General features: G+C 57.7%; 8 protein-coding genes across 9 annotated transcripts; 2 read left to right on the top strand and 6 right to left on the bottom strand.

Moving 5' to 3' along the window:
* The first annotated feature begins 2,074 nt into the window (after window positions 1–2,074).
* Window positions 2,075–3,102, top strand: LOC117642286 (glycine-rich cell wall structural protein-like). The gene is made up of 2 exons (XM_034380324.1): window positions 2,075–2,230; window positions 2,744–3,102. The coding sequence occupies exons 1-2, from the start codon at window positions 2,210–2,212 to the stop codon at window positions 2,957–2,959; spliced, it is 237 nt and encodes a 78-aa protein (XP_034236215.1). The 5' UTR covers window positions 2,075–2,209; the 3' UTR covers window positions 2,960–3,102.
* Window positions 3,103–4,180: 1,078 nt separating this feature from the next.
* On the bottom strand, window positions 4,181–5,109 carry LOC117642291 (neuropeptide-like protein 28). Its single transcript, XM_034380330.1, has 2 exons — window positions 5,080–5,109; window positions 4,181–4,619 (listed from the first exon to the last, which is right to left on the bottom strand). Exons 1-2 carry the CDS (start codon window positions 5,092–5,094, stop codon window positions 4,422–4,424), a joined length of 213 nt encoding a protein of 70 aa, XP_034236221.1. The 5' UTR covers window positions 5,095–5,109; the 3' UTR covers window positions 4,181–4,421.
* A 1,199-nt stretch (window positions 5,110–6,308) lies between these two features.
* LOC117642217 (cold and drought-regulated protein CORA-like) lies at window positions 6,309–7,190 on the top strand. The gene is made up of 2 exons (XM_034380165.1): window positions 6,309–6,455; window positions 6,817–7,190. Exons 1-2 carry the CDS (start codon window positions 6,441–6,443, stop codon window positions 7,021–7,023), a joined length of 222 nt encoding a protein of 73 aa, XP_034236056.1. The 5' UTR covers window positions 6,309–6,440; the 3' UTR covers window positions 7,024–7,190.
* A 124-nt stretch (window positions 7,191–7,314) lies between these two features.
* LOC117642216 (TATA-binding protein-associated factor 2N-like) lies at window positions 7,315–8,247 on the bottom strand. Its single transcript, XM_034380164.1, has 2 exons — window positions 8,138–8,247; window positions 7,315–8,007 (listed from the first exon to the last, which is right to left on the bottom strand). Exons 1-2 carry the CDS (start codon window positions 8,150–8,152, stop codon window positions 7,477–7,479), a joined length of 546 nt encoding a protein of 181 aa, XP_034236055.1. The 5' UTR covers window positions 8,153–8,247; the 3' UTR covers window positions 7,315–7,476.
* Window positions 8,248–11,906: 3,659 nt separating this feature from the next.
* On the bottom strand, window positions 11,907–12,158 carry LOC117642988 (uncharacterized protein DDB_G0272718-like). Its single transcript, XM_034381625.1, has one exon. The coding sequence runs from the start codon at window positions 12,156–12,158 to the stop codon at window positions 11,907–11,909; it is 252 nt and encodes an 83-aa protein (XP_034237516.1).
* A 1,106-nt stretch (window positions 12,159–13,264) lies between these two features.
* On the bottom strand, window positions 13,265–14,132 carry LOC117642268 (spore coat protein YeeK-like). Its single transcript, XM_034380265.1, has 2 exons — window positions 13,975–14,132; window positions 13,265–13,892 (listed from the first exon to the last, which is right to left on the bottom strand). The coding sequence occupies exons 1-2, from the start codon at window positions 13,987–13,989 to the stop codon at window positions 13,605–13,607; spliced, it is 303 nt and encodes a 100-aa protein (XP_034236156.1). The 5' UTR covers window positions 13,990–14,132; the 3' UTR covers window positions 13,265–13,604.
* Window positions 14,133–18,602: 4,470 nt separating this feature from the next.
* Window positions 18,603–25,730, bottom strand: LOC117642987. The gene is made up of 14 exons (XM_034381624.1): window positions 25,630–25,730; window positions 23,513–23,546; window positions 23,298–23,427; window positions 22,623–22,760; window positions 22,454–22,529; window positions 22,139–22,273; window positions 20,726–20,871; window positions 20,494–20,637; window positions 20,336–20,411; window positions 19,681–19,786; window positions 19,228–19,351; window positions 18,998–19,135; window positions 18,854–18,929; window positions 18,603–18,773 (listed from the first exon to the last, which is right to left on the bottom strand). The coding sequence occupies exons 1-14, from the start codon at window positions 25,716–25,718 to the stop codon at window positions 18,632–18,634; spliced, it is 1,554 nt and encodes a 517-aa protein (XP_034237515.1). The 5' UTR covers window positions 25,719–25,730; the 3' UTR covers window positions 18,603–18,631.
* On the bottom strand, window positions 20,063–21,325 carry LOC117642679 (protein D3-like). Of its 2 annotated transcripts, none has more exons than XM_034381104.1 (5): window positions 21,136–21,325; window positions 20,726–20,852; window positions 20,494–20,637; window positions 20,402–20,411; window positions 20,063–20,249 (listed from the first exon to the last, which is right to left on the bottom strand). In XM_034381104.1, the coding sequence occupies exons 1-5, from the start codon at window positions 21,187–21,189 to the stop codon at window positions 20,111–20,113; spliced, it is 474 nt and encodes a 157-aa protein (XP_034236995.1). In that variant the 5' UTR covers window positions 21,190–21,325; the 3' UTR covers window positions 20,063–20,110. The 2 variants fall into 2 exon arrangements, with proteins under 2 accessions (XP_034236995.1, XP_034236994.1); XM_034381103.1 differs by having other exon boundaries at window positions 20,336–20,411; window positions 21,136–21,324.
* Window positions 25,731–25,895: the final 165 nt, after the last annotated feature.

The raw sequence follows: 25,895 nt of genomic DNA, 5'->3' as shown, positions 1-25,895 counted from the left end.
ACCATGGTGTTCATTGTTGGATATCAATTATTATGACTGTACGATTTAAGAATATATATTTTTTGAATGAATAGAAACACTGCTTCTGTTTTATATTTATGAAAACCTAAATGGAAAAATTTACAATGACAGAAGTAAATGACACACAAAACTTTGATCAACGCGAAGAGAAATAAGAATGGCACGAGCACCGCCACCGCCTAACAATACACACGTGTCAGAAAGCCACTTTCACCCGAAAACACTTATTTTTAATAAAAAAGGATTGACCAAATATCACGCTTGCTGATAAACGATAAAACTGCCAGCCGTTTCTCCCACTCAAAAGCAAAACATCCCAGCCTGGTGCTCGCCAGAGGTCAATCTTTGGCTACTCGAAGTCAGAAGCGTGTTATTGTACAGATATTAGCGGTGAATTTGAATTGAATGATGAGGGCAGTACGACCACACAAAAACATATTAGATTTTAAGAAAAAAGCACAAAAATCCACTGTATCATAAACTGCGTCACGTTTTTGGGAGGAATTCTCGGCTTCTGTTTCGCGCGGCTCGCTCGGTTTCTGATAAGGCCGAGGAGCGCTATCGCCCGTTTCTGTAAATCAGCGGGACTGAAGAGCAAGGAGGCGGAAGGAAGGTCACGCTATCGGCCCGCCGGCAGACTGATTCCGAGAGTCGTTTTCGTCGCTCTGTCTCTCTCGCACTCGCGGGGCACCCCCATGGGTACGAGAGAGACAGAGCGACGAAAACGACTCTCGGAATCGGTCTGCAGAGAACACGGCGACCCGAGCCCGGCGCGGCCCGGCAGGGGGAACTTGGCAGTCGGTGGGCACGTGTGTCTGGGGCAGTCTGAGGTCCTTTTCATTACGGCGGCCACGGCGGGCACGCAAAGTCGTTACCGGGAAACCTGATTGTCCATCGCGCGTAGCAGCGACGAGGCAGACTCAAACACTGCGACGGCGTGTCACGACCGCGGTTCTCAAACAAGACACCCGCCGCTGCCCCCCCTAAACTCCATTTCCGAAAACAGTTGGCCCTACTACCACTTATATTTTCAAAAAATCGCTCGTAACTTTGAAACTGCAAAGTTACAAACAAGAAGAAAATATTTAAAAACACGCGCTGATAAATCTTAAGTAAAGTAAATTTATTTCAATACCGCTGGTGTAGGCTATGGTTTTTCTTTTCAAAAACAAATATAAAATTGAAAGCTGGGAGACCCTTATTATTCCTTGTGCCCATAAGGAGAGGGTGTGCCTTACCACATCTCATGACACTTATGGGGGATGGGATACCAAATAACAAACGACGGCCACCCTTAGGAATGTCCCCCGGATTTAGTTATTGTAGTCCCAAAAATAAAACCAAATTTATTCAGAAAATTCTGTTTTACGAGAAATTTAAAAGCGCTGCATAAAAAGACATCTCATAATTTTTTTATGTTGTATTTCGTTTCTTTCGTGTGTCTTACAGATGATTACCCGTCGCTTGCCCCCTCGGTGTTCCCGGTAGTGCAGGCATGACACCATAACAAGCCCGGTGACGTGGGACGCGGTGGCGTGGCGCCGGGTGGACATTCGGTTGACAGCCCCGCCTTCCCCGCCCCCCGTCCACGCCGTCCGCCCGCTGCAGAGAGTGATCCCGCGCAGCCGCCCTATCTCTCTTGCATCCAAACGAGACGGGCCGCGAGTGCGAGAGAGAGAAGGGTAGTGGCCGCGCCGGCCCACAGTGGGCCAGAAGACCGGTGGAGGCGGCCAAAACTCTCGACGCGTTTTGAGCTCCAGAGTCGCTAAATGGGACTAGAACCGAACGTGTGACCCCACCAATGGATTCCTCGTTCGGAGAGCAATCCATTGGTGGGGTCACACGTTCGGTTCGAGTCCCATTTAGCGACTCTGGAGCTCAAAACGCGTCTAGAGTTTTGGCCGCCTCCACCGGTCCTCTGGCCCACTGTGCGGCCTGGACCTCAGCCAGCAGGGCAGCCCCGGCGGCGCCGCGGCTCCCCGCCCCGACGCGTCTGGGGGAGGCCCAGGCCCGGCCCAGCCCAGGCCGGCCTAGCCGAAAAGCAGCCGACGGACGTCACTGGGCCGCGCCGCGTCCAGCCTTGCGTCCAGCACGGCCACATAAAAGCAGCGCCGCCCCGGAGGAGGCATCACAACCCAGCAGCGTCTTGCCCTCGACGGACTCGCACAGCAGCAAGCACAGCATCACCATGATGTACTCCGCCGTCTTGGTGAGTGTCCGAGTGCCACGGTGTCTTCGCCGCAACCGTCGCGTCAGTGTTAGAAGGCAGTGCTAGCAGGGTGCCCCGCAAGGCGGCATACCTTTGTGTCTCAGTGTTAGAGGGCAGTGCTAGCAGGATGCCCCGCAAGGCGGAACACCTTTGTGTCTCAGTGTTAGAGGGCAGTGCCAGCAGGGTGCCCCGCAAGGCGGCATACCTTTGTGTCTCAGTGTTAGAGGGCAGTGCCAGCAGGGTGCCCCGCAAGGCGGCATACCTTTGTGTCTCAGTGTTAGAACGCAGCGCTGTCGGGGTGCCCGGTGGGCGGAACCCTTAGGGTGTGTCAGTGTCAGTTGGCAATGCTGGTCGCGGGCGCGGAAGACGGCACCCCTTCCCCCCTCTTGGCCCGGGATGACAGTGGGTCAGCGAGGAGGAGCTTCTTGCTGACGGACTAGATGGCGGTCCGCGCAGTGCCCCTCCCCTGTACCTGCACGGTCGAACTAACATCATTGTCCTTGTGCTCCGCAGGTCTTCCTCCTCCTCGCCTTCACCATGGCCCTCGCCCTGCCCGGCTACGGCTACGGCGGCGGCTACGGACACCACGGCGGCTATGGCCACGGCGGCTACGGCCACGGCGGCTATGGCCACGGCTACGGCCACGGAGGCTACGGCCACCACCACGGCTACGGCCATGGAGGCTACGGTCACGGCGGCTACGGCCACCACCACGGCTACCACGGCTAGGACACCGTCCCCGTCGACCTCATCAAGCACCTCATCGCACCACGTCGTCTCGAAGTACCTGCTTAAATCGCCCATCAGTCATCCACCCAACATTAGTCATTTGTTAATTTTAAATAATTAGTAATAAAAAAAATTTAACCCTATTTTTGTGTTGTTTGGTCATGTGCCTGCCGCTCACCCTGCGTCACTTGAGTCAGAAAAGAAAGAAGAGACAGAAAAAAAGAAAACGAAGCTCCTACAAAACATACAACAAGGATCGAACAAATAAGGACAAACGAGTCTGTACAAAATAAAAGACAACAGCAAAACTGAATGCTAAGATGAAAAAAAGACGGTCATAATCACAGCTTTCGAGATGGTTAAATCCGATGTCCCCAAATTGAGGGTCTTGCAGCCCAAAGTCACGGCCACTAATTTGGCGGGCTGTCGTAAAGGCCGCAGCGGTCACTTATTCTCCTTCAAGTCGGGTTCGTCGGCCCGCCAGGCGGATCCATACTCCCTCTCAAGTTACAAAATTAATTACAAAAGCAAAATAAACTCCTGAAGCGACGACACGAGCCTGAATCCGAGCGCCGGTCGCGGAGCGCTGGCGGCCCGGGCGGCCCGTAGCGCCTGCGAACTTCGGGGTAGGCAACCCAACGCACGGGAGCATTGCGGGGCGGCCTGGGCCGCAGGCGCTCGTCCGGACGGAGGAACGTTTTGTTGACAAACAGGAAGGCGGTGATCGCAAAGGCGATGACGCACGAGTGTCTTTCGAATCCTGGATTTTCATACTGCGTGTTCGCTGCAGGACAATCAGTGCCCGCGCGAGGATGGCCACGAGAGTCGCTCATCACAATGAACACATGCATCATTTTCGATACCTACTAGTAAGAAAGACTCAGTTGTGGCGAGGCGCTGAGAAAAGACTCAGTTGTGGCGGCCCGTTCGAGAAAGACTCAGTTGCTGCTGGATTCCTATCTAACTGAGTCTTTCTCGGCTGTAAAACCTTCTGTATGGTATCATGAGGCTGCGTGCAGGATGTATTTAAGCCATATTATCCGGATCGAGTCAGAGATGTTGTATTACTGCGGATGGGTGGTTTTAGAAGTGCCCAATCGTGGAGCAGACATGAGTTCAATACCCAGGAGAATTCTTTTTCAAATCCAAAGTTGTTGAGAAAATTTTTGATTTTCCTCATAGACGTGTTGGGAGTCAAGGAATTCATCGTGAAATGCAAGATAGTTTTTGGAAAAATGGTAACTATTTTATTATTTTACTAAAAATTCCGGGGACGACACAGCGGGCGAGCCCGGTTTTTGTAGGTCCAGTTCAACAAGACGGACATAATCTTTCTCTCTCTCTTCCGCTTCAACCCGTAACATAAATAAGAAGATAAATACTACACAGAAATTATTGAGTCTAGGTGAACCGTGGGCTTTGTGGCGAGTGAACCAAAGGAAGGCTCGCGATGGCAAAGATGTCAACCCCAGTGGTGGCCGTGGTGGTGATGGTGGTGGTGGCCGCCGTAGCCGCCCCAGCCGCCGTAGCCGCCCCAGCCCCCGCGGTGGTGGTGGTGACCATAGCCGCCATGGTGGTGGTGGCCGTAGCCGCCGTAGCCGCCGTAGCCGTATCCGTAGGGCACGGCCAGCGCGACCGCCACCGCAACTATCAGGAATACCTGCACAAACGCAGAGCAGGGGTTAAAAATCTTCGACATAAACAGTGTAAAAATTTGTTGTAACTTTATGACAAAAACGGGGATGATATTTTCATCACTTTCAAATGATGACAATCTCATCACAAATTGATGACATTTTCATCAAAGATCCTATACTTAGTGCATAGGCGTGACAAAAATGTCATCAATTGTTTAGATGACAGTGTTGTAAGGAAAATTAGCCTTGAAATTGTCATCAAGTGACGACTCAAATTTTCACAATGAAGTTGAAAGAAATACGCCAATCGTGATAGAAATTCTGCCAAAGATCTTCGCAGATTCTTACACTAGTCTATTGGCTTTGGCTTTTAATTGGCGCTTTATCAGGCACACGATTCACAATCAGCTCAAAATTGACAGAAAAGTTCACTAAAAAGGCGTTTTTGGGGTGGAGATGGCGCCACGGCGTCGTGGTACTCACCAGGATGAGCTTCATGTCGTGCTGCTGAGCTGCTGACGATTGTTCTCCGTGGATGTACTGGCGATGCTCCGACTCCAGGCGCCTTATTTATATTGTCCCGGCGCCCCGCGGCCCCCCGGACGCCAGGCCCCCGGGGCCCGGGCCCCCGGGCCTCCAGGACCCCTCGGGAGCCCCCGGTGACCCCTGCGACTCCGACGCCGCCCGCGCCACCCGCCGCCCCGGCGGACGCTACCGTACCGGCCTGCCGCCACCCGCTCTGCGCCAAAACATGCAGTCCCAACATAATTAAAGCCCACTGAGAACCAATTATTTTTTCCTGACGTCACGAGCAGTGATCGTGGCTGCGGCCGCAAACCGACAGAATTTGAGCGGCCATTGGGCGCCATCCGGTCGATGCTGCTCGATCGGCGGGGCAATGACCTTTGGGTCGCTGCCTTCCCTGCCCTTCCTGGCAGGACGCGACCATTAGATTCGACGCACCGTCAAATGTGTCAAACTAGGGGGTGTTGTAAAGGTCGTGGTCAGGGGAAGAGTGGGACTTAGGGGTCTTTCCCATACTAGGTGACCGATTTTAGGCCACATTTTGACCCCCTCTCCCCTCATAGTGACCAGGATAACCTAACCTTCCCATGTAATTGAGATTGGGCGTAGTATTTGGCTCGACTCCTCCTCCTCCTCCTCCCCCCCCGATGGTCACGTAGTATGGGTACGGCCCCTTACCCACCTACAGGTGCAAGTGTCGCGGGTTGCCAACCCGCGGGCGTTTTTGCAGATGTGACCAAGGGATGCGATGCGGCGTGCACAGTGTTCGAGCAGGAAATTCGGACACGGGACGCGGGATATCCCCTGGCCGCTCCCACGATGAGACGCACTGTGTACAAAACCGCGGCGTGGCGTGGCGTGGCGTGGCGTGGCGTTTGCTGGCTTGATTGGCGTGGCGTCGGCGTCGTGCGTGGCAGCTGGTCGCATCACAACAAAGGTGAGTCACAGCGCCGCGGCCGCGCTGTGTGTACCTTTCACTGCGTGATCTCGCCGGCGTAAAGTTGTGTGTATTTTGAGAGCGCCGCGACCCGCCCCGCCCCGCGCTAGGTTTTCCCGCCTCCCGGCCGAGCCGTGACGTCGCGCCGCTGGACCGGGCGGCTGGAACCAAGCTGGAGCGGCAGCGATACAGGTGCGTTGGTTAACTCCAGTGCGTCATCAGGCCGGCAAGTGCAGTGGAGGTGGCAAAGTGAGGCAAAGCAGCGGTCCGATAAAAAGCCCACGGCGGCCCAGGACGGCATCACTCCACCGGCACCCGCAGCACCTGCAGCACTCCCCTCAGCATCACTTCAGCAGCTCAATCAGCTCCCCTCAGCACCGACATGAAGCTCATCTTGGTAAGGAGATTCGAAGATTCTCACCACCCCTTCAAAGGAGTCCACCCCCCCCCCCTTTCCACAAAGTGATTATTTGACAGTCTATCGTGGAACTCTTACCCTCCCCTCCCCCACCTCCTCCGGAAAAACTTAAAAATACTTCGAAAAATGTTAATTTAATTATGCACTAGGCACCGTTCAAAGTAATCCAAAGGCTTTGTCTACCAAAAAAATTTATTTTTAAAAATTGAAACATTGGGGGATTGCAATCAAGGTCGATATTTTCCTCCAACAAGTTCGGGAATTTCCATGATATTTTTAAACAGTGTGGCTCCGTGGTCTTTGTGTCAAATTTTAAACTTAGTTTTGTGTTGTGTTTTAGGCTCTTCTCCTTGTGGCTGTGTGCGTGGCTGCGGCTATGGCCCAGTACCACCACGGTGGACATGGAGGCTACCACCACGGCGGCCACCACGGAGGCTACCATCACGGCGGCCACCACGGCGGCCACCACGGAGGCTACCACCACGGCGGCCACCACGGAGGCTACCACCACGGAGGCCACCACGGCGGCTACCACCACCATGGCTAGACTGGGGCCTCACCGCCCGGTCGTCCACCAGTGCCATACGAGTTTTGGAAACTCGACCAGTACCTGAACGATGACGCCGTATTTTCATCCCCATTCGATTCGCCCATTCGTTACCAAAACAATCATTCATTGTATTTATTGATTAAGAATATACGATTTAAGTTTTACATTGTCTCTTCCAATTTTAACACCCCTCATCCTTGGCTACAAGCCCAGAAAAATGAATCGAAAAAATTTGTTAGGAAACAAACACGTCCATGAACATCAGGATTGCATAAATGATAACACACCTAAAATCGGTAGAGACATTGGTCTTTATTTCAAACATATTTATTAAATAAATAGGATGACTAGTACGATTTGAACAACCGACAAATCTCTCCAGGCAAAACCAAGGCGCTGCGAAGCGCTATCACAATGTGTAGTTCGTAATGCAAAATACGCTGGCAGGGCTCACTTCTTGTAGTAGTTGTCGTAGATGCCGGAGTATCCGCCGTAGCCGCCGTTTCCGCCGTACCCAGAGTACCCGCCGTACCCACCGTATCCACCACCGTACCCGTTGGCGCCGGAGTAGCCACCGTAGCCGGGCCTTCCGCCGTAGTATCCACCGGGGCGGCCACCGGGGTACCCACTGTAGCCGCTGTATCCATTGTAGCCGTTGTAGCCGTTGTATCCACTGTAGCCGTTGTATCCACCGTAACCGCCGTTGCCGCCGTAACCACCAAAGCCACTGTATCCTGGGCGGCCGGCGTATCCACTGTAGCCGTTGTAGCCGGGCCTGTAGCCGCCGTAGCCGCCACCGTAGCCGCCGCCGTATCCACCCTGGCCGTAGCCGCCGTCGTAGCCTCCCGGGTAGCCGCCGTAGTACTGCCGGCCGTCCCTGTAGCCGCCAGGACCGTCGTAGCCTCGGTCGGGGGCGCCGGCGAGTCCGTAGCCACCGGGCTTGGCCAGGGCGGCCACCACCACGGCCAGCAGAACGAGAAGCTGGAACCAAAGGGGTCGGTCAGCACATAACCACACTGGCTCACGCACGCACTTTTGCTCTCAAACGCACTTTCACACACGCGCGGCTTTTGTTTCCAAAAAAAATTAAAAAACCAAGTGAGACACTCACGATTGCGGACTTCATCTCTGCGACGCGTGCGCTTGCGTTCGGGGTTCGCACAACACTGCACGCAGACAGTGACCTCCGGGTGCTTATATGCGGTGCGCGTGGGCAGAGCAGCAGGCCGAGAGAGGCAGGCCGCCCTCCTGGCGCACGCTGGCGCAGTGCGGCTTGGCGGCGACGGCCACTCAGGGACTCGGGGGCCGGCCGAATAGGCGCACAGTGGGCCAGAAGACCGGTGGAGGCGGCCAAAACTCGAGACGCGTTTTGAGCTCCAGAGTCGCTAAATGGGACTCGAACCGGACGTGTGACCCCACCAATGGATTGCTCTCCGAACGAGGAATCCATTGGTGGGGTCACACGTTCGGTTTGAGTCCCATTTAGCGACTCGGGAGCTCAAAACGCGTCTGGAGTTTTGGCCGCCTCACCGGTCTTCTGGCCCACTGTGCGGCGTGACCCTCACGGCCACTCGGTGGCCGATCCTGAGGTCCGGCCGGCCTGCCGTCTCGTCGGCGTGCAGCGCCTCCTTCCGGAGTCACCCGCAGCCTCCCGACGACACCGCCACAACTGCGGCGCCGTGCGGCCGAGTTACGTGCCTTCAGCGCGCGCCGCGTATTGTCTCAGGTGCGGCTGTGAAGCGCCGCGGCTCATTTGCAATGGTCATGAGCGGCAGTGGTCTCTCTCTCTCTCTCTCTCTCTCTCTCTCTCTCTCTCTCTCTCTCTCTCTCTCTCTCTCTCTCTCTCTCTCTCTCTCTCTCTCTCTCTCTCGCACGCACGCCGCGGTGCAGCTGGGAAGTGGGGGACCGCCGAAACTGGATCACGCGACGCTGTCCGACGAGCAGCGAGTCCCGGAGGGCTTGGCCCTGAGGGCGGCCAGGAAGCACTGGGCACACTGTCAACTTGACAAGGCAAGGGCCGGAGGAGCGAGCGAGCAGTGTGTACTCCCGAGAGCGTGTATTTTCGAGCAGTGTATTCTGGAGCAGTGCATTTTTCGAGGTCCATTTCGGGCGACTCAGCTCTGCTTTTCGGTCCCGCGTGGAGGCGGCCAAAACTCTCGACGCGTTTTGAGCAGCAAAGTTGCTAAACAGGGCTCGAACCGAGCGTGTGACCCCACCAATGGATTCCTCGTTCGGAGAGCAATCCATTGGTGGGGTCACACGTTCGATACGAGTCCCATTTAGCGACGCTGGAGCTCCAAACGCGTCTAGAGTTTTGGCCGCCTCCGCCGGTCTTCTGGCCCACTGTGTCCCGCCGAGCCGAAACCACCCCGGAAGGAGCATGTCGGGTTCGGCATCCAGCGAGGCGGACGGAGCGGAGCCCAAACGGGCATATAAAAATATTCTGCCGCCGGCCGAGGCCGGCTTCTGGCTCCATGTGGTGCGCGGGAAAGATCGGCCGGAGTTCGGGAATACCAGCAGCCGGAAATGAGAGCAGTCGCGTTCGGCATTCCGGAGCGCCTGTGCGCGAGCGGGACGCCCAGGTGCGCATAGACAGAGCGACGATAATCGCTCTCGTCTGCAGGACGAGGGGCCACAGGCCATTTCAGGCTCACAGATGTCGGCATCGGGAAATTTACGGGATTACGCGTGAAATTTTCAGAATACATTGGTTCAGATCGTGAAATGCAGGAAACAAGACTCAAACGTTCCGAAAAATCGATCGAATCTCGCTCAAGATTACGGTACGCCCATGATACGAGAGAACAGCAATGTAACAGATTCTAGTCCCTGCGAGGGAGATGCTGCGTCAGTGGCGGCCGTGCGTGGGTCGGACTGCAATTCACACAGCGGCGGGCAATTACACCGCTCGCTGATGATAGCCCTTCCAGCGTCAAATTTCGGCATTTCCGACTCTGCGTTATTGTAATTTACTGCAGAATTTATTTCTGTTGCTAGTGTTTTTTTCTTCGACGTGTATTTTTACTACACCCTTATGCAGGAGTAGTGATCGTGAAAGCAGGCACCTGTGTCGCTTGAATCCACTTTATAGAGCGCGGGCAGGCAGCGACAGAGGTGTTTCAGTTAGGCAGGACTATGGCGTTTCACCTTGCGGCGCTCTAAAAAGTGCATGCGAGCGGCTCGGGCGCTTGGTGGTCTCAGAACATCCCAGACGAGCGGATCGGAACAAGGCCAGATCGATCCGGACCCATTTCTGATGGCTCTATCACAACGATCTTGTTGACACCTCTCTCGCCACCAGGAAGCTTCTCCCGTTTTGGGCGGCCGTCACGACACGTCACCGCCTGGACGGCCTGGACGACGTCCCCGGGGATGCGCGCGGCGCACAGTGGGCCAGAAGACCGGTGGAGGCGGCCAAAACTCCAGACGCGTTTTGAGCTCCAGAGTCGCTAAATGGGACTCGAACCGGACGTGTGACCCCACCAATGGATTGCTCTTCGAACGAGGAATCCATTGGTGGGGTCCACAAGCAAGTCCGGGTTCGAGTCCTATTTAGCGACTGTGGAGCTCAAAACGCGTCTAGCGTTTTGGCCGCCTCCACCGATCTTCTGGCCCACTGTGCGGCGGCGCGGTGACCTCCCGTAAGGCCCGATTCAGCAGCGGCCCGGGCAACGTTATTGGCAAAACGGGAAGGTTGTCATGACCACCACAAGGCTGGCCGCGCCGAGCCGGTCGTCGCGTGGTCGTGGGCGGACCACGCCGCGCCGCACTGCCGCCGCGCGCCTCGAACGCGGCCGTCTGGCGACGCGGCGACGCGGACGCGGCCCCAGAGAAAGGACGCGCCGCGCTCCGGATTATGTCAGCCGTCGCCGCATTGTCCGAGGAGCCGGTGGAGCCGGCGGACCTAGCGGAGCAGGTGAAGCGCTAGCGGACGACTTAGGGAAAAACGCCGCCGTGGTTTTACTTTCCACGATGATGACCGTTGTTGCGACCTCGCGGGCATGTCACTGTGGCGACTCCACACGACGGCGTAACAGGGCACCCACAGTGGGCCAGAAGCAGGTGGAGACAGCCAAAACTCTCGACGCTTTTTGAGCTCTAGAGTCGGTAAGTGGGACTCGAACCGAACGTGTGACCCCACCAATGGATTGCTCTCCGAACGAGGAATCCATTGGTGCGGTCACACGTTCGTTTCGAGGCCTTTTTAGCGACTCTGGAGCTCAAAACGCGTCTAGAGTTTTGGCCATCTCCACCGGTCTTCTGGCCCACTGTGGCACCCCCTCTTCCCCTGCCTCGCCGTCAAACTGTCTCTCTCGCGCCCACATCGGGCACCACGTGAGTGAGCGAGAGAGAGCGAAGGGGGCCTTCCCCTCGGACCCGGCCCGCCGGGAGACACACAGTCCAATTATTAGGCGGCGGCCTTGCGTGGATTCGCGATACAGACCCTGACACCGCGACGCTGCGGGCTGCATCCGAACCGAGGTTTCGTCTCTCTCGCACTCATGGGGCGCTCCGAAGGTGTGCGAGAGAGACAGCCGGGGCGTCGCTCGGGCAGCGCGGCCCACTCGCTTTCATTGTGGCGACCGGGCCTGGCAGGCCGACGGGGCAATGACCAGCCTTTACCCACATCCAGCACCCTCTCGTTCAAAACGCAGAGCAAAACAAACCGCACCTTTATGCACAAATTCCTTTTATTGACGAAAAAATAAATAAGCATTCGGGGGTTTTGCATGTAGCCGAGTACACATCGTCGAGTACACACACAGACAGACACACACACACCACACACACACACACACACACACACACACACACACACACACACACACACACGCACAAAGCCAGTCTGGGGATTCTTCAGACACACACGGGTCGACGCACTAGTGGAACGGGTGGTGCATGGGGTGTCCGTGGTAGCCGTGGTAGCCGTGGTGGTGGTAGCCGTGGTGGCCGTAGGGGCCGTGGTGGCCGTACCCGCCGTGGAAGCCGTGCCAGCCGTAGGGCGAGCCGACGGGGTGCGGCGGCTGCGGGTGGTAGTACGGGTAGGCGCTGGCGTAGGGCGGCGGGTAGCCCGCGGCCGGGTACCCGTACATCATGGCGGGCGCCATCATGGGCGCCATGGGCATCGGCATGCCGAACATCTGGGGCTGGGCGCTGGTCGCCGCGGCCAGCACGGCCAGCAGCAAGGACACCACCTGCAAGCACACACACGTAAATCTCACACTCACACTCGCGCACACACACATACACACACGAATTCGCGAATCGCACTTTCGCGGAGGTGGCGCGCCCACGCGACGCCGCGGCCGCCAGCAGCCGAGCGCGCCGCCGCGGCCGGTACTCTGGACGACGGCCGACTCACCGCGGCGGTAGCGGTCATGGCGTGGAGTGGCGCGAGCGCGGCGGCGTCGTCACCGACAGGACATGGCACTGCGACGTCGCCGTCGTGGACTGGACCGCGGCGTCCCGGGCGCGGGGTCTTTTATGCTCGTCGACCCCCGGCGCCGCGGGGGTGGCCGTCGTCGTCGGTGTCGTCGTGGGAGCCTGGCGCGCCCTGCCGCCAGGACGACAACAGTGCGAACACCGCCCGCCCTCCCACGCCACGCCCCGCGACATGCCCGGCTTAATTAGTGGATGGCCCTTCCTAGGCCCCCTCGACAAGTGCCGTAACCTCTCCATGCCAGTCCGCGTTGTTGTGGGCAAGCTCGGCGAGCGCGACCTCAGCGGGTCCAACAAGCCGCCGACGTCGCGGCGGCACGACAGCGCCGCTGTCATCCCCGCGGCAGCGACACTGACGCGGTGATTGAGGACGGATCCGAAAGTCGTTTCCATCGCTCTGTCCCTCTCGCACGCACCCATGGCGCCCTGCAAACGCGACAGAGACGGAGCGATGAAGTCGCCTCTCTCGGAATCAGTCTGCCGCGCTTGGATTAGCGTTCGTCATTACAGGGCTCGAGTGCACGCCCCCCCCCCCTCCTGAAGTTTACATGCTGTCCCCGTCGCCGCGCCGGAAAACCGGAAAGCGGTCCGGGCCGGCCGGCCAGGCCGCGGTCCAGGCGATAACGACTTTGCGCGACTTCACGTGCGTGACGCACGGCGCCCCGATCGGTGCCGCCGCCGACGTCAGCACCGAGGGCCTCTCCCTTCAAGTAGGGCTTGTCCTCTGGTCGGTGACCTCGATAACGTATTCGCAGGGAATGCCCTTTCACACGGCCAAAGATTCGGAAGCAATGCTCAGTTCGTTTTCAGTCAGTCTATTTATTTTTCTCTTTTTCACAGGAATAATAAATTAGGTCAATAAATTACAATGGCGTTGGAAATGGTGACATGGTTAAACGCAAAAAGAAAAGTGCCCTGACATGGGGCGTCTGTTGACACGGCTGCGGAGTCGGCAAAGGAGTGTTCGCTCATGCCCGGCAAGGCAAGCAGAGCAAGCCTTCCTGACGAAGTGCTGGAAAATGCGGCGAGCACGAGTCACTTCACTTCCACTGTCAGTGGCACTGATTGTCCTTTCTCCTTGCTTTGAACCACGTCACCCGGCAGTGGCGATGGCGAAGGCGTTTGGGCTGGTGTCGAGCTCAGAAGTGGTGGCCTCCATGGTGGTGATGGTGGTGACCGCCGTAGTGGCCGCCGCCGCCGTAGTGGCCTCCGCCACCGTAGTGGCCACCGTGGTGGTGGTGGTGGTGGCCGTAGTCGCCGCCGTAGTGGCCACCGTGGTGGTAGTGGCCGCCGCCGTAGTGGCCGCCGTGGTGGTGGTGATGGTGGTAGTCGGGGTAGCCGTAGCCGAAGGACACGCCTCCGAGGCCGGGGACGCCGAAGAACTGCGGGGCGGCGGTGGCGACGGCCACGAGGACAGCGAGGAACACCTGGAGCAGGAACAGGGGTTGCTACAGCTGGCGACAACAACACGAACGAAAGGACCTCAAGCTTTCAAGAATAGATACTCACCAGGACGGTCTTCATGGTTGTGTCGGGGAGGTTATGGCCTCGGGGTGTGGATGACGTCGGGGAGGACGACGTGGAGAACACGGGGAGGTGCTTGACGAGACGCTCCCAAGGACAGATTGCTGCTTCTCCGAACCTCCCCAGGTTTATATATCCGAACGATGCAGGACATACGCCGGCCGGCGTGGCGCGGCGGGTGCGGCGGGGCGGGGTGGGGCGGGGTGGGGCGGGGGGCGTGGCACCGGGAGCACCTCCAGCGAGCGAGACCTGGCGGACCTGGTGGACCTGGCGGGGCGCGAATCCAAAACACGTCCCGGTGACGTCGGGGCGGCGCCGCGCCGTGCGATATGGGGGCAGTGACGGGCTCGGACGCGGGGACGCCACGCTGCAATAAAACCATCAGACAGGACTGGGCCATCTGCCCGCGGACGGGAAGGTTAGGCAGCTCAGCTCCAGCCAGCTCCCGAAAGCGCCGCGTGACGCATTGCCGGACGCCCCCCGGGCAAATAATCTCCCCCCTCACGGCGGGGTGGCTGCAGCACACCGATTCCGAGAGCCGTTCTCGTCGCTCTGTCTCTCTCGCACTCACGGGGCGTACCGTATGGGTGCGAGAGAGACGGAGCGACGAAAACTGCAGGCTGCACCTCGGCCAATTTGGCGTCATTACAGCGGAGAGGACTCGTCGGCTCGTCCCGCGTCTCCGCGCTGCCTCAACAAGAAAGCGTGTGATCCGGACGCGGAGCAGCAAAAATCAAAAACAATAATCATCGCCAGCTTCCAGCTTTGCGCGAACGCGCTGTCAAAACGTTGGGTGCGATGGGGGGAACGACCTTTCACTCCGGGCACGTACGACGTGCCGCCGCCCGGGCCTACACCCTGTGTGTACCGAACGGATCGCGGGAAGAGACACTGCAAAAATTTTCCAAAATTCACCACCAGCTCTCCAAACACAACAAAATTTCAAACATAACAAAATGTGACAGCGATGTCTAAAAATACCACACGTATGACGCATTTCTCCTGTTTATGCATAGGCGCGTGTTTTGCTAGGATGTTGACACTGAGATCGCAAACAACAACAACAAACAACAACAACAAACGACAACAACAACAACAATAAAAATAAAAAGTGCTTACGCGTTCGGCTCATCTCGCCATCGTACCGATCTGCACGCTGCGCCGCTGTAAATCGCACCTCTGATGAGTGAGTGCCTGCAGACTGATCTCGATGGGTCGTTTCATCAACCTGTCCCTCTCGCACTCGCGGGGCGTCCCCTTCGAGCTGCGAGAGAGACGGAGCGACGAAAACGACTTTGGGTATACAAGCCGCTCGGTGGCGTGAGAGTTTGGACGCGATGACCACCGCTGGGGTTAATTTGCAACGAGGGACGGAAATACGGCTCGACTGTTCTTTGCCAAAGAAAGACAGAAATGATTTGGACCTTCGTGGCAGCGGCGCGGGTGTCGAATCTGTCATTAAGCTGGAAGCGTTTAGATGAATGAGCAAGGACGAAAAATTCACCTCCTCTGAATGGATTATCCTGCCTTACAGAAACAGGCGTAAGGACCTATGCAAATTCTCTTTTTGTTTTGGCCGCGCCAACGAAAGCGAAAACAACAGCTTGGACATAAGGAAGTGCAGAGAAAGAAGGGAATCCTCTTGGCGTGCCGGCCTGGCTGGCCAAGGTTTCGGTCGCTTGCTGTGACGCAGACTGACGCAGGCTGGAGGCGCGGCACAGTGTTGTGGTCAGCCAAGAGACACGAGGGGTCACACGTGTCTCGGCAACGCGGGGACACCTCAGCAGGCAGTGTTGCAGTAGTTCAGGGGTCAGCTTCAGTTTGGCACGGGAAAACGGTTTGGCGGCCTGTTCGAACGAATTTCTCGAATCCCGGACTTCGATAAGGGAGAAGTTAGGTCGGGACAGGTTGGCTGAGGTTAGGCTTGGTCAGGCTAGGCTGGTTATCCGCTCCAGAAAGAAAGGGCGGGGGTGCGTAGAGATTAGAAATCCGAATCGTGGGGCACACCTTTCGAGTTCCCGACCTGCTTCCAGAGAGGCGAAAGGTTTCGTCTTGCTTGGCGGTCAAGGGACTGGACCGGGTACTGGGACGGGTACTGCGGGACGGGTACTGGGGTACCGCAGGCGAGTGCGGTGGGGATTCCCCGTTCCGTTCCCGCGGTGGCTCGCTCAGAGACAAAGCGCAGATCATGTCACCTAGCCTCGCAAGCCTTGCCAGCCACGCCCGTGGCAGCGGCTGGGCAGCCGGGGACTAAACGTGACCGAAACCGGCACCGCGGCAAAAATATTGAACAGAGGCTTTGGCGCTGACGAGACCCGAGTGGCAGTGAGGCCGCCAGTGCGCCCTCAGTAGGAAGGCGTTGATTGACCCGCGGGCCCTCCGGAGCTGGAACCCTCTCTCCGCCCTGCCGACGCTTCAATGTGACTTTGCGAGTTCCCTGCCCTGCCCAGCCCTGCCCTGCCCCTGCCGGACTGAAAACAAGGATGAGCGGGCGACGCGAATGTTAATGGGGTTAGCAGTCTGACTGGAGTCAGCGTCCAGTCCAGCCCCAGTCACCGGACCCGACGTCCCGGCCAGGGCCCGGGCTGTCTCTCGTCTTTCGTGCCTGCTCCCTGGTCCTGCGAGTCCCGACGACCGGCGGAGGTTAAAAATTGGCGAGTCTTATCAGTGTCCTCTGACTCGACCCGATGGCGCGGCTCCGGTCAAAAGGTGTCATTAAACAAACACACATTCCGGACAGTGCTTATACCTGCGTGTGTGTGTGTGTGTGTGTGTGTGTGTGTGTGAGAGAGAGAGAGAGAGAGAGAGAGAGAGAGAGAGAGAGAGAGAGAGAGAGAGAGAGAGAGAGAGAGAGTAGCGTGCACAGAAATTTTGTAAAGGACGTGGTGATCTCCAAGCCGTGCGTTTTGCCGACCTTCAGAGCAACTGTCTACTGTAGTTGCCAAAGAAGAAGGGGGCATGATTCCCGCGCGCGCGCGCGAGTGTGTGTGTGTGTGTGTGTGTGTGTGTGTGTGAGGGGGGCGTTTGGTGGCCGAGCAGGTGCCTCGGACTGACTCGGTGACACTCCCGCTTCGTCACTGTCCGTCGACCAGTCGTCCCCGTCCTTGAGGTTGAGGGTCTGAGCCCGGCGGCCAGCTGTCACGACTGGGTCCAAGTTCCGCGTCCGGCGCCCTTTCTGCCCTTTTCGGCGGCGGTGCGCGGTCCGCGCCGCGACGCCGCGATGCCACGCGGTGTTTGTTTACACCACGTGACCCTCAAGCTGGCGGTCGCGCGGCCCGCCACGCCACCGCGAGCCACGGCGGCGCCGAGCCACGCCCCCGAACGCCTTGTTCTTTGCCGAGGCCGCGCGCCGGCAGCGAAATTCCCCAGACTCCGCTAGAGTCAGCCGCTCGACCATTGTGCGTCGTCGTCATCGCGAACGTCGCCTGGTTGTTCTACACTGCTGCCAGAGGGGACCCAGAATTATAACTTTAAAATTTTCTGAGTATTGTAGCTGGGCTGACCAGGACGACCTCAGCCTTCGCGCTGCGCGCCCGTGCCAATGAGATGACCGCACCGACTGCCGGGTTCCGCGAGTCCTTGACAATGCCCGCCACTTTCTAGCAGGGCGCTGGGAAGGGAAAGTGTCGCGGCACTCATACATTCACACTCACACACATACACACTCTCACACACACACACACACACATACGCACACATATACACACAGACACACACGCGGTCACACACATGTGCGCGCTATTTTGCCCCGACGGCGCGCAAACTTGCGACATTTTTGAGGCTACCGTTGTCGTCACCCGCGTCCCCGATGCGAGGCCTGCCGGCCGCTGGCATCGGTGAGAGTTCGAAACGAGCTGATCCTAGTAAACTTTGATGTCCGAGGCGAGCGGCGGGCGCCTTGCCATTTTTTTCTTCGCCGACGTGGACGGCGGAGAGGGCAAGGGCCGCGGGCAGGGCGGACGGACGGACGACGCCGACGTCACAGGCCGCGGCGGGCTCGCCGGGGATGGCCCGGGAACAGGTTGGAGAACTGGCCGGCGGCGGCAAGGTGGCTCGGACGGCAGGAAGCAAAAAGTTGGATCCGCGAAAGCGGATGGCGGAAAGCGGATGGCGGAAAGCGGATGGCGGAAAGCGCATGGCGGAAGGTGGAAATTAAGCGAATGGCGGAAAGCGGATGTCGAGAGAGTAAGTTCCCAGTGCCCCGTAGATGGCCGTACCGTACTTAGGGCCAGGGAGAGTACGCAGCATTGCTGTGTAGGCCGGTTCGGGTCACCCCTGCACTGGCAAAAACTAAACAACAGCGCCCACGAGGAAGTTGGAGACGAAGCACCTGCGGTGTAGGCAGCCCACACGACGCAACGGGCTCTGTGCCGCCCGCAAGCTGGGCATCCCAACCTACACGAGGCACGCCCTGGAAAGCCGCGCACCTGGAGGATATGCCACCCACCACACAACATCGGCGCAGGACGGGGCACTGCGCTTCCTGGAGGGTAGGCAGCCCAACGGACGCGCGGTGCAGCGTGCGCCTGGAAGGAGGCAGCCTAACCGGCATCTACGTGTGATGGGAGGTCTGACGATAGTCTTGTTTGGAGGAAAATTAGGAGTGGCGAGGCTCTTGTTTTCACACCTTTATTCTCAACTTCTACTCGACGAGCATGTTCGCCTGCAGGATCGGCACGTAGTCGTCCCACTGGGCCTGGAAGAGGTTGCCCGCCACCGGCTGGCCCAGCTGCTTCTCCGCCGCGAACTTGCGGATCGAGAAGTTGAGGCGGCCCTTCCTGGACCTGCGCGACGGAGGCGGAAGATTAGACAAGCGTGGTGGACGGTCTCGAGGGGATCAGTGAAAACAGACGGCAGGCATTACCGGCACGAAACTCTTTCCTGATTAAACTCGATCCTGGCCGGCTGCTTGTAGACGAGCCACACGTAGCGGTGCAGTCCTGCGACAGAACGAGGTTTTTCAGAGCAGTCGCGCAAATTTAACTGAATGGATTTTGTCCCTGTTTACCTGTGCCTTCGGGCGCGCCCGATCCCAAGTACTCGAACAGGACGTCGCCCTTGCTGATGTCGTTGCCGGGAACGTTGCCCACCATGTAGTGCAGGACTTCCCGCTTGGTAGGGTTCTCCCGGCTAGGGGCATCGGGGTCTGAAAAAAAATAAAAATGAATACATAATCATCAGCGTGGTCTCTTACCGGTTCGCGTTTCAATAATTACTATTCAGCTTTCACCGACACACCTGTCATCACCACCAGGTAGAACGCGCCGTCCTCGGCGTCCCAGGTCACGCTGGGCTGGTCCTTGACCTGCCGCGGGGTCAGCTCCTTGCCGTTGTCGACGGCCACGCCGCTCGGGTACGCCACCTGCGGGGATACGCGATACGCCCGGACGTGTGAAGCGGTTGTCGCGGCCCGGCCTCGGGCCCGGCACGCAGTGGGCCAGAAGACCAGGGCAGGCGGCCAAAACTCTAGACGCGTTTTGAGCTCCAAAGTCGCTTAACAGGACTCGAACCAAATGTGTGACCCCACCAATGGATTCCTCGTTCGAAGAGCAATCCATTGGTGGGGTCAAAAGTTCGGCTCGGGACCCATTTAGCGACTCTGGAGCTCAAAACGCGTCTAGAATTTTTGCCGCCGCCACCGGTCGTCTGGGCCACTGTGCGCACCTAACCTCAAAACGGTTACTCTTTTACCTTGACCGTGCCGGCGGGCGCCACGTCGATGATGTCGGGGACCACGCCGTGTGCCTCCATGTTGATGAACGTGGACGTGGACGAGGATGTCTTGCTGCTCACCAAAGTGCGAGCCACACACGATTACACCGTGCTACGCCCCGCTGTTGCGTAATGGACAACACGAGCCGCCGCTATTCGCAGCGTGGCGCGAGGACGCCACTATCGGCAGGGCGGAGTGCCAATAACGCAGCCGCTGGACGCAGGAAGGCTGCACGATAAGTGGCCTAATCAGCAGGGGCACTTGGGAGAAACAGACCACGTGGTCTGACTGAGAGGTGGGAACAGTGTAACGTTTGGTATGTTTTGTTGGTGAGCTTGGACAAATGATGAAACTAGGTGGTTGAGGTAATGTTTGTTTACTGCTTTTCTATTACGGGGGTTTCACGATTCAGTCGATGAAGGAGGCGTGCAGCTTCGGGACGTAGTCATCGTACTGGGCCGTGAAGAAGTTGCCCGCCACGGGGCGGCCGAGTTTGAACTGGCAGGCGAATATCCTGCTGGAAAAAGGAAGCCGCCCCTTGCGCTCTCTGGAGAAAGAAACGGGAGGGAGAGCGTTTGTTATTTCGATGGGACACAGTTGCTGGAACTCAAATTCTTTACGGACTTGTCTCACATTTTCGATACTCTTTCTTGATTGAAGTTAATTTTCCCGGGCTGTTTGTAAAGAAGGAAGACGTACTTGTGAAGACCTGCACCAATTTTCACACAACGTTATTATTATTTTGGTGTTTTGAACGGGTCAATGGATTCTCGCGAGAGTTGCGCGCCCACCAGTGCCCTGCCGCGCGCCGGCGCCAATGTACTCGAACAGCACCTCGCCGTCGTGCAACGCGTTGCCGGGGACGTTGCCGACCATGTAGTGGATCACCTCGTTCTTCCTGGGGTCCTCCAGCTCCAGGCCAGGCGGGTCGAAGTCTGCAAAGCGGAGCATAGCCCGACAATACTGCACTGTCAAAATTTTTGTTGCCACTCGATGACGAGCTGCTGCTAGCCGGCGGCGTACCTGTGCAGATGAGGCAGTAGTGCGCCCCCTCCTCGGCGGCCCACGTGACCAGCGTGGGATGGTGCTGCACCTGCGTGGGCGTGAGCTCGTTGCCGTCGTCCACCACCAGGCCGCCGGCGTACTCGACCTGCAACGCGGCTACTGGACTGTACTCCACCCCGCCGCCGCACAGTGGGCCAGAAGACCGGTGGAGGCGTTAGCTCCAGAGTCGATAAATGGGACTCGAACTGGACGTGTGACCCCACCAATGGATTCCTCGTTCGGAGAGCAATCCGTTGGTTGGGTCACACGTTTAGTTCGAGTCCTACTTGGCGACTCTGGAGCTCAAAACGCGTCTAGAGTTTCGGCCGCCTCCACCGGTCTTCTGGCCCACTGTGCGCAGCCGCGGGCAACCTCAACACCTCACGTACCTTGATCGTGCCCTTCGGGACGGCGTCAAGCATTCTGGGGACCAGGCACTCCATGGCTGCAGTTTACTGCTCCCGGACGCCGCTAGAGTTTCGCGAAATGGAAAAGAGAAGCGCTGCCCGGCGAGAACCTGAGTCCCTGCCGAACGATGGGCCGATAGCCGGCGCGTGCCGCACGCCGTGTGGCGCAAGCTGGTGCAAGCGATAACAACGGAGCGGCGCCCCGCCGCCTCACTCTGTCTCTCTCGGACTCATGGGGCGTGCTGCTAGGGTGCGAGCGAGACAGAGCGACGAAACGATCCTTCAAGCGGCGGTAGCCTCCACGCGGGTCCGCGGCTCGCGTGAGCGCACCGTGCGGCGCCGTGCATGCGGGTGTGTTCGAGAGAGATGCCAGGATAAACACTGCGATTTTAGCAACGTGGTGCGAAACGTCCGCGGAGAGTTGCTGCTGCCCGATTCCGAGCGCTACTGTGTCTCTGTCGCACCTCTACGTGACGCCCCATGAGTGTGTGAGAGAGAGACAGAGCGGTGACTCGGAGTCAACCCGCTGCTGTCAGTCGCGGTGGTCCTGTCTTGCCGTGTGCCGCCAGTCGGGAGACACTCAGCCTGTCGGAACCGGCGTCCGCCGCGGTGGCTTCGGTCGGACGCCTCCACTGCAGGCGGCTCCGAGTCACGCCTAAATAGGGACAATCCAGCCGGTCCAGAGTCCTGGCGGCGTCCTGGCGGCTCCTCGAGGCGCTGTGCTGTAACGGCCGTAACCGCGGCCTTGGCGGAAACCGCGGAGCCGCGGTGGCGGGGCGCGGCGGAGTGGTCCACCCACACCGCACGTCGCCGTCGTGCGCCTGGCCTACTCCGAGGAGGCGCCGAACAAGTTGCCTACTCCGAGGGGCACAAGAGGAAACGGTCGTAAAAGAAGAGGAAAATCACTATGCGGTTTCTCATGGTTTGTTTATTTCGCTGTCTAAAGTCGCTGCAGTGCAGCAATGGCTGGCCGCCGGGTCTCTACTGCTTGAGGCTCTTCATGAGCTCCTCCACGTGCTCGTCCCACTGCGCCTGGAAGAAGTTGCCGGCCACGGGGGCGCCCAGGTTCTTGCTGGCGGCGAACTTGCGGGCGGAGAAGTTGGGGCGGCCCGCGAAGGTGCTGGAAGTGGCCACACAAACGGCTAAGTCAAACAAACTGCGAAAGGAAGCACTCTGGGTGTTTTACCGCGAGTGGTAGGTAAGTGCTTGCCAAAGACAAAGCAATGAGTTCGTGCCGTTTCGTTAAAACGCCTCGTGTGTGATAAGCTGTTTCGGCTCTTTCTGTTGCGGGGATACGTACGTGCTGGGAACGGTTTTTTGGTCGACGTCGATGTGGCCCGGCTGCTTGTAGGCGAGCAGGACGTAACGGTGCAGTCCTGGTCAGGAAACACAAGACAAACAGTGTCGATTGAAAACGAAAGCAATAAAAACGAAAGCATCGAAATGAGGCCATGGCCAGATTTGTTTACCTGAGCCCTTCGGGGGCCCGGCCCCGATGTAGTCGAACAGGGCGTCGCCCTTGGCGATGTCGTTGCCGGGGACGTTGACGATGAGCATGTGCAGGAACTCCCGCCGGATGGGGTTGGCCCTGCTGGGCGCGTCGGGGTCTGCACACACAAACACCAGGTATTACGCCGTGCCCGCTCGAATGTGACTCACGCCGTGAGAAACTACTCGGAAAGTAAAAGGCTCAGTTCGCGGTGAGACTTGACTCCTGAGGATTCGGGTGATAACTTAATTGACTGCACGTTTTCCGTACACAGAGGGGTTCCGCGGTCAATATTCTCCGTGGTGCACTTATAACCTTTACCACTTTCTGAGAGTTTAAAATATAGGACCACGGAAAAAAATTCGTTCCAAAAAAAATGATGTGTACAGTGCCTTCCGTGTACAGTAGGCACAGATCCGCACACGGAAAGTTTCCATGGATGGAAAATTTTCCACGGTATTGAAATTTGAACATTTCTATGGGCGGGGAGAAGGTTTTAGTAAGTGTACACGAGAAATATGTACCACAGAAACTGTGTCTGTACACAGAAAATATCTAGTGAATCATAACAGTCATCTTCTGTGGTTTGTTACAAGTTCAAGTTCAAACCAGGGGTCCCACCACCGAAGTGGCCTTGCTTCGCCAAGACACTGACCGGTCATGATGAGGGTGTACAGGGCGCCCTCCTCGGTGGGCCAGGAGATGGCGGGCCGGTTCTGGGACAGCGTCGGGGTCAGTTCGTTGCCGAGCCGCACCTTAGCATGTTGCGGCTGGTGGTACTCGGCCTGCAGGGCGAACCACAAAACCGGAATGTTCAAAAACGCCTCACTTTCGAGTCGTAACTTCTGACCGTCCCCCGGCGTGACTTGCCTCGAGGGTGGCCGCCGGCGTGGCGTCGATCACGTCCGGGACGACGCCGTGCTCCACGAAGGCGTCCTCCGCCAGCGCCGCCGCCAGGCAGCACGCCACCAGCACCAAGACCTTCATGACGAACTAGAACTGCACAGACGGTTATTTGTTTGGGATGTATCCCGGTGCGTTACCCCAGGCTGCTTGTCTGAAACGCTGTGCCCAGTGTACCGGCCGCTTGCGCTCGGTGAGCAGTCTGGACTGCGGTCCCGGACTCACCTCGTTGGCTGCGCACGGAGCACTGCTGGCACTGCGGCCTGGCCCTGCGCCGGCCGTTCGTGCCTCTCCGAACCGGTCCGGCTCCACCGGCGAGGGGCGCCCCACAGTGGGCCAGAAGGCCGGTGGAGGCAGCCAAAACTCTAGACGCGTTTTGAGCTCCAGAGTCGCTAAATGGGACTCGGACCGAACGTGTGACCCCACCAATGGATTGCTCTCCGAACGAGGAATCCATTGGTGGGGTCACACGTTCAGTTCGAGTTCCATTTAGCGACTCTGGAGCTCAAAACGCGTCTAGAGTTGTGGCCGCCTCCACTGGTCCTCTGGCCCACTGTGCACCCGGCCCGGAGGTGCCGTGCCTCGGCCGCCGCCCCCGTCTCCAGCGAGAGCAAGCGATTGGGTGGGACACTTTCAAGACTAGCCGTGCAGGCACCCGCAAAACACAGTCATCAATCCTCCTTATTGGTTCAAAATAGGAAAATAACCAGTGTTTTAGGAAAGAGTGTGTTGCGTCGACAGGCCGGACATGAATTTGGGAGCCCATGCGTAATTGCTTTGTGGGAAAGGAGAAAGAAAGGAAAACCCCCAGGAGGGTTAAAGCTCGTACATTTTTAATGCCTTTCAAAATGAATTGTGCTACTGTCCGGGAATCGGCAGGTCCGCGATGTCCACGATCGTCTTGGCCAGCTCGTCGCAGTACGGGTCGTACTGCGCCCTGTAGAAGTTGGCGGCGATGGGGGCGCCCAGGTTCCATTTGGCGGCAAATCTGCGAGCTGAGAACCAGAGGCGGGGAACAAAGTGGCTGCAAAGGCAAAAGAAACGACAAAACTAATTACTCGCGATAAAAGAACACATGCGCTTGGTGCGTCAAGGTGTGCTAAAAGGCACGAGGGTGCACTCTTGCTCCTTTAGAGGACATACGTACAAACTGTCAACGGTTGTTTGGTTGAAGTTGATGTAGCCCGGTTGCTTGTACAGAAGGTACACGTAACGGTGGAATCCTACATGTCACAGAGAAATTGTTGAGAACCGAGGCGTTATTTGATTGTTCCACAGATTAAGACTTGGTCGGATTTCGTAGTTTCTAATTTACCTGAGCCTTGCGGGGGTCCACTGCCGGCGTAGTTGAACAGGACTGTGCCTTTGGAGACGTCGTTGCCGGGGATGTTGCCGATCAGCATGTGTACGAACTCCCGAGTGAAGGTGTTGTTGTCCTTGGTGTACGCATCCGTGTCTGTGCACAATCAAAACACTGTCAGTCACCCCGTTTCAATGCTCGTCGTTTAAAACTTCTGTGAATAGCTCAGTTGGCTGCAATGTCCGCCCAGTCCTGCCAACCCACGGCAGTCTAACTGACCGACGAAGATGAGGGTGTAGAGGGAGCTCTTCTTGTGCCAGGGGGTTGGCCGGCAGGTGGGCCAGGAGAAGGTGGGCTGCCTCTGAACCTGGGTCGGCGTCAGCTCGTTCCCCACCAACGCGCTCACACGCTCGGGGTTCTGGTACGAGACCTGCAAGGCGGATGGAACGGGACTGTTTGAATTGTCGTTCACTTCCCAGTCCCTGGTGTTCAACAGTGCGCCAGAAGACCGGTGGAGGCGGCCAAAACTCTAGACGCGTTTCGAGCTCCAGAGTCGCTCAATAGGACTCGGACTGAACGTGTGACCCCACCAATCGATTGCTCTCCGAACGAGGAATCCATTGGTGGGGGGTCACACCTTCAGTCCGAGTCCCATTTAGCGACTCTGGAGCTCAAAACGCGTCTAGAGTTTTGGCCGCCTCCACCGGTCTTCTGACCCACTGTGTGTTCCCGATGTCGGAGAGGACTTGCCTTGAGGACGGCGTGAGGCGCCACGTCGATGACGTCCGGGACGACGCCGTACTCGACGTAGGCGCTCTGGCCTGAAGCGGCGGCCGCCGCGATGCAGCACGCCAGTACCACGAGCACCTTCATGATCGACTTGAACTGCAAACACGATGCCTTTATTATTGACTATGCTACGTTCAGTCGTCGCGTCACAACACCTCAATATTTGCTGTGTCTGTATGATCTTAACGTTGCATACTCGGAAATCAGTAAAGGCGTTAAATCAGGTGTCTACACACCTGTCAGTGTGTAAGTAATTATGCA

This window comes from Thrips palmi, unplaced genomic scaffold, assembly GCF_012932325.1.
Source record: "Thrips palmi isolate BJ-2018 unplaced genomic scaffold, TpBJ-2018v1 HiC_scaffold_16, whole genome shotgun sequence".
Lineage (NCBI taxonomy): Eukaryota > Metazoa > Arthropoda > Insecta > Thysanoptera > Thripidae > Thrips > Thrips palmi.
This window is presented reverse-complemented; position numbering and strand designations above follow the sequence as displayed.

Coding starts and splice junctions, on each gene's coding strand:
- LOC117642987 (XM_034381624.1), bottom strand. CDS start 25,718: ATGAAGGTGCTCGTGGTACTGGCGTGCTGCATCGCGGCGGCCGCCGCT. Junction 20,412..20,493: donor CGGCGCGCGGCAGGGCACTG/GTGGGCGCGCAA, acceptor AAATTGGTGCAG/GTCTTCACAAGTACGTCTTC. Junction 19,136..19,227: donor CTACCTGGTGGTGATGACAG/GTGTGTCGGTGA, acceptor ATTTTTTTTCAG/ACCCCGATGCCCCTAGCCGG.
- LOC117642679 (XM_034381103.1), bottom strand. CDS start 21,189: ATGGAGTGCCTGGTCCCCAGAATGCTTGACGCCGTCCCGAAGGGCACG. Junction 20,853..21,135: donor TCCCGAAGGGCACGATCAAG/GTACGTGAGGTG, acceptor GCCGCGTTGCAG/GTCGAGTACGCCGGCGGCCT. Junction 20,250..20,335: donor CAAGAAAGAGTATCGAAAAT/GTGAGACAAGTC, acceptor TTCTTTCTCCAG/AGAGCGCAAGGGGCGGCTTC.
- LOC117642988 (XM_034381625.1), bottom strand. CDS start 12,158: ATGCCGATGCCCATGGCGCCCATGATGGCGCCCGCCATGATGTACGGG.
- LOC117642286 (XM_034380324.1), top strand. CDS start 2,210: ATGATGTACTCCGCCGTCTTG. Junction 2,231..2,743: donor TGATGTACTCCGCCGTCTTG/GTGAGTGTCCGA, acceptor TGTGCTCCGCAG/GTCTTCCTCCTCCTCGCCTT.